Here is a 5,265-nt window from a genome sequence, read left to right on the forward strand (position 1 = left end):
ATGATCTGATTAGTCGACTAATTGAATAAATAATCCCAAGAGGACATAAAACTAAAAAAGTGGAACTGGAATTTGCCACAGTGCATTTTGACAAGCCACAAAGCTGCTGGGARAAGGTCCTTTGGACAGATGAGACAAAACTGGAGCTTTTTGGCAACAAGTTACATCAAYGATGTCCACAGACTAGGGTTGGGCATAATCGTATCGTGTGCAATTAATCGTCAGAAAAACATTAATCGATTAATTTTTGGCACTTGACGATTAATGCCACCAGGCAGAGTCCGATTGATGCTCCTCTCCCCTTCAAACGTGATGAACATTAAAAAAAAGTTCTGTAATTTATTTATCTATCAACACAATTTAAAATTTGATGTATAGCCTGAAGTCTGTAATTTTGACACAATTTGGAACAGATTTTTACGAAGAGCCAATTTTCTCCCTATAAATTGGTCATGTGACTAGGATACAAGGGTGTCCAGGGACTCTGGGGGATTAATCTTCAAATTAATCGTTATCGGCTAAATACAACACATTAATCGTGATTAATTTTTTTGCCAATATTGCCCAACCCTACCACAGACCCAAAAATTAAACCTAGCAGGAACATACCCGTCCCTACTGTGAAACATGGAAGAGGCTGAGGCTTCTCAGCTTCAGGGTACAATAAAATCTCAAGACTATCAAGGGATTCTAGAGAGAAATGTGCTGCCCAGTGTCAGAAAGCTTGGTCTCAGTCGCAGCTCATGGGTCTTGCGACAAGATAATGACAAAAAACAGCTAAAAACACACAAGAATGGCTAAGAGGAAAACATTGGACTAATCTGAAGTGACCTTCTATGAGCTGAAATTTTTTATTTCTTTTTACTTTTTTCAGTTCCAGTTACTTTAGTGATCATTGTGAGTTCTTTGGTCATTAACAGAGGGTTATCAACAATTTTTTCCACGTCTGCATTTTAAAGTGGCCCATTGTTATTTAATTTGAAGGTGTAGTAAATCAGAAAAATAAACATTAAGAGCAGAAAATAACAGTCTGAAATGCAGCAGACTTTATATGCTGGTGTTTTCTTTTTAACATGACTTCATTTTGCCAGTACCTTCAGCTCTACATTATTTGTTTTCTCTCATGAGTTTGTGGTTCAGCCCCAGGGCCGAGTGAAGGAACCAGCAGTGGAGAAACTCCACAGGCACCACGGAAGAAGCGGGCTCGRGTCGATCCCACTGTGGAGAGTGTAGGTGTCAGCACTTCCTGCTAATTAGCTCGGTCTGCTTTAAATTTGGTCAACGAGTAAAAGTAGAGAGGTTTCTTTTAAGCAGCTGTCATACCTGTCTGATACTTTGTGTTTGTGCAGGAGGAGATGTTCACCAACCGTGTGGAGGTGAAGGTRAAAATCCCAGAGGAGCTGAAACCCTGGCTGGTGGATGACTGGGACCTCATCACACGGCAGAAACAGGTGTACAATATAACACAAGTTTTATTTATTGCACCACAGCTGTGATTACTTGTGAAGGGAAAACATCTCGACATTGAACAAAAATCTGTTACAGCTACAGTAGCTGCGTTTCCATTGCAAATGTGCGCAAAACTTWGTCGATATTCTTTTAATGTCGAAAAAGCACAGTTTCGCAACTGCAGTGTTTCCATTAAGTAAGAAATGCTATTAAAGTCACGCGTGAATACGTTTGTTCTCGTGATAAGTCATTACAAACATGGCGGCGATGGATGTAAACACATAGCATGTTGCTACCGCAACACTAGTGCTCATCATCAGAGGAGACGGCGTCTTTTATTGAGGCTTTCCAGCGACAAGCCCCTACTTGGGAGCCGCTACGTATGCAGTGTTTTTGGGAAATTGTAGTCTGTGAGTTTACTATTTTATACTACTTCTGTGATATTACTACTATTTCTACTTCCTGTTATCTTCTTCGTCGTCGTTTTTTTCGCCAGTAGAAACAGCCGGTTTTTGATCACGTGACTCCCGTGATGCGAAAAACGTGTTTCCATTGCAGTTTTGYGAAAAACACCAATTTCGATACGGCYGAAATACCACCTCATCCTGGCGCAAAACCATTTTGTCGTAAAACGTAATTTTTTTCGAAATTGACGTGTTTCCATTGAGCAAATTTATTTTCCAAATTCTAATTTGCGCATTTTCATGGTCAATGGAAACACAGCTAGTGAACGTAACACCACTGTTAAAATGAAAACACTTCAAAACTTTTCCCACATTTACTGGGACATAAAATAAAACCCGGTGTGGTGAAAAACAAACAAAAAAGATTAAAAAGATGCAATGAGCTGGTTGTATCAGTGCACRCACCCTGAAACTAATACAAAGCATSTTTTTGATTTAATTACATCCTTCTTTCTTTTTGGGAGCACACCTGCCGTTAATTAAAATGACTTTAATCAAATTGAAATAAGATTCAGTTGGCCCAGCAGGATTTTCCTGACATTTACTCAGGTGCGTCCCGCAGCAAACGCTGAGATTCACAGAGAGCAGCTCACAAAGCATCAGAGTTCTCATTGWTGAAAGGAAATGAGTCCGAGGACTGAGACTGTGGGGGCCTAGCTAAATATCACAAAATATCAAGTCTCCCAAAATATTTGAGGGAAAATGTTGTGATTTCATTAAATCTGAAGTTTCACTTTTTCATCACAATTCAGAAAGATCTGGTGCAGGATTAAGATCTACTACCATAAAACCCAAAAACACTATACCCAGAATGAAACACGGTGATGGCAGCACTATGCTGTGGGATTGCTTTTTTCTGCTGGACCTGGGGTTTAGTTGAGGTAGATGGAATTATTATCAGATAAAAAATATATATATTTTTTGTCAATTATCAAATGAAATGTCAGGACCTGCAAAAACCTGTTCCTCTGTAAGTGCCAATTTATTACTCTCATGCTTTTTAAAAATTAGGCCACAAATTTAATCAGAGACTACCCAAAATGATGCAGGATAATAACATTTGATTGAACCTCTCCACAGTCCTTGTTCTGATTAGGGACACCTTCTAACATCTCTAATTATAGGTCTGACATAGATAAATAGTCTGGTTATTGGCAAATCATAAAATCAGTTGAGTAATGAACAGTAGTAGGACAAAATACACAGTGCAATTATTTCATCACAAAAAAAAAAAAACAAGTCTACCTTTACTCTTTAACAAATAAGATGCTAGATGCTGGTAATCAGTTCCTCTACTTGTAATACTTGATTATTCTTCAATCTGAAGAGAAGTTATGTCAGTTTCCACATTAAAACCTTTTTCTATCACAGACATTTGGATTTGAATAAGACAAACACAAGAATATAACAGCTTCATTCCAGTTTTTCACCTGGGGCCTCATGTATCAACTGTCTATATGCTCAAAAAGCTTATATGTGCCCCCTTTSATGCAAAACTTCAGATGTATCAGGTTTCATTGCCGACAAAGCCTCCTTTGCATGGTGACAACATATTTTTTACTCCCCACTATTTAAAAATTTTTCAAACTCACATTAGATTTAATTATTTTTCTGCCTTTAGAAATCCTCTCTGATTGCACACGCTGGACATAATTTTCATCTATTTAACATATTTAAACATAGTTGTGACAGTGGAGGTGTCTTTGAACATGAGGCCCCTGGGCTGTTGTGTAGAGTGTGCACATAAACTGAAGTTCTTCTAGGGATGTACTGATGCTTCTCAAACACTGAAGTTGAGACACTGTGCAGCGGTACGGCTTATAAGGCTGAGTTTACCTGCAACAACTCAGACTGAAGAAGTCCGAGGAGAAGAGACAAAACGTTTCAAAAAGAACCTGACTCTACCTTGTTAGAGTCCTCTGAGGATGCAGACATCCTTTAAACACCTGTTCTCTTTCAAATCAAAATGTTTGAGAAACAGGACCATCATTCTGCTCTGGAAGATTTTTCAAGTGGTACAAATTACTCAAAACCCAATAGCTCAGTCTCAGACTCTTCAGGTCTTAGTTAACAGGTTAAATTGTAAAGTTTTTGACAGTACAGGAAACTTTATCCCAAGTTATTGCTGCTAACAGTAGTTGTATAAACTACTCAAACAATATGTCTTGTTCCTTTTAGTAGTAGCTGTATTTCCCTCACTTTAACATCTTATACAGTCAGATTATTTTTATGGCCTGCTACCAAAAGCACAATGTTTTTGCCCATGTCTCTGTGTGTACRTTTGTTTCATGTTGTTAGCAAAATCTCATTAAGTGGACTGATTTTAATCAAACTCTTCAAAACTAATTTTTACCTCTACAACAGATTTATGTACCCAATTTAAGATGGCCGCCACAGTCAAGCAACCTTAACTAACACAAAACTGCTATAATTCATTGAATCTTACAAGATATTAATCTAGTTGCTAATAGATTGTAAGAGATGTTGTCTAACAAAATTTTCAAGATTTGACTGAAACGGATGAATTTCTGTCGCTTCTCATTTTAAGATGATTGCTGATGATGTGTATTCTTCCAAAGAATGCAAGGCTTTTCATTTTATTGTGTTCTGATAAGTAAAACCTTTTACATTTGAAAGAAAGGATATTAAGCTAACCTGATTTCATGTTGTGCTGTCAGTAAAAGACACTTTCCTGGAAAAGGTAGCGTGGAGAGAGCAATAATAACGTTAAAATGTTTCTGTTGCTTCCAGTTATTCCATTTGCCTGCCAGGAGGAGTGTGGAGGTGGTTTTAGAGGACTATGCAAACCACAAGAAATCAAAAGGAAACTCTGACAACAAGTGAGGGAACCCCACCAATGTTCTCTGAATGTCAAAGTAGAGAAAATGTTGTTGTTCTGTCACAAAGTTCAGCTTCATTCCATGTGTTCCCCTCATTACAACTTTGGTCACGTAATGTTTTTCTTTTTTTTTTCACATTAAAAACTTTGGTTTTCTTATATGGAAACATTTAAGAGTTGTTTTATGCTCTTTGAAGCACTCAACATAATAAGAGGCTGTTTTGAACTTGCCTCTATCATAATTACCCAGTGTGCAAAATGGCGTTTTGTTCAAATCACTTAAAATATTTCTCTGTTTTAGTTTAACTGCAAATTATGTTTGTATTACTATTTTTTGTGCTTTTTTAAAATACTCTCTAGACTTGAATTTGTTTTTACTTTAATCAAATAATTGCTGGGAGAATTAATTCTAAGTCAGACTTGTGACTGTGTCGCAGTCAGGGACATGGAATTGTTGAAGAAGGCACTTCTCAGATTTTCAGAGATGCATTTTTTTTTTTTTTTTTTTTTTTT

The 5,265-nt window shown here is 37.2% G+C and overlaps 1 protein-coding gene across 1 annotated transcript in view; it reads left to right on the forward strand.

Moving 5' to 3' along the window:
• Window positions 1–5,265, forward strand: part of LOC106512964 (mortality factor 4-like protein 1) — a gene marked incomplete in the record, with an annotated part of 19,328 nt that overhangs the window by 10,916 nt on the left and 3,147 nt on the right. The window contains 3 exon segments of the mRNA XM_014001544.1: window positions 1,141–1,229; window positions 1,350–1,451; window positions 4,665–4,753. Of these exon segments, the coding sequence (XP_013856998.1) occupies window positions 1,141–1,229; window positions 1,350–1,451; window positions 4,665–4,753 (280 nt within the window).

Source organism: Austrofundulus limnaeus, unplaced genomic scaffold, assembly GCF_001266775.1.
Source record: "Austrofundulus limnaeus strain Quisiro unplaced genomic scaffold, Austrofundulus_limnaeus-1.0 Scaffold9, whole genome shotgun sequence".
In the NCBI taxonomy this organism is placed as follows: domain Eukaryota; kingdom Metazoa; phylum Chordata; class Actinopteri; order Cyprinodontiformes; family Rivulidae; genus Austrofundulus; species Austrofundulus limnaeus.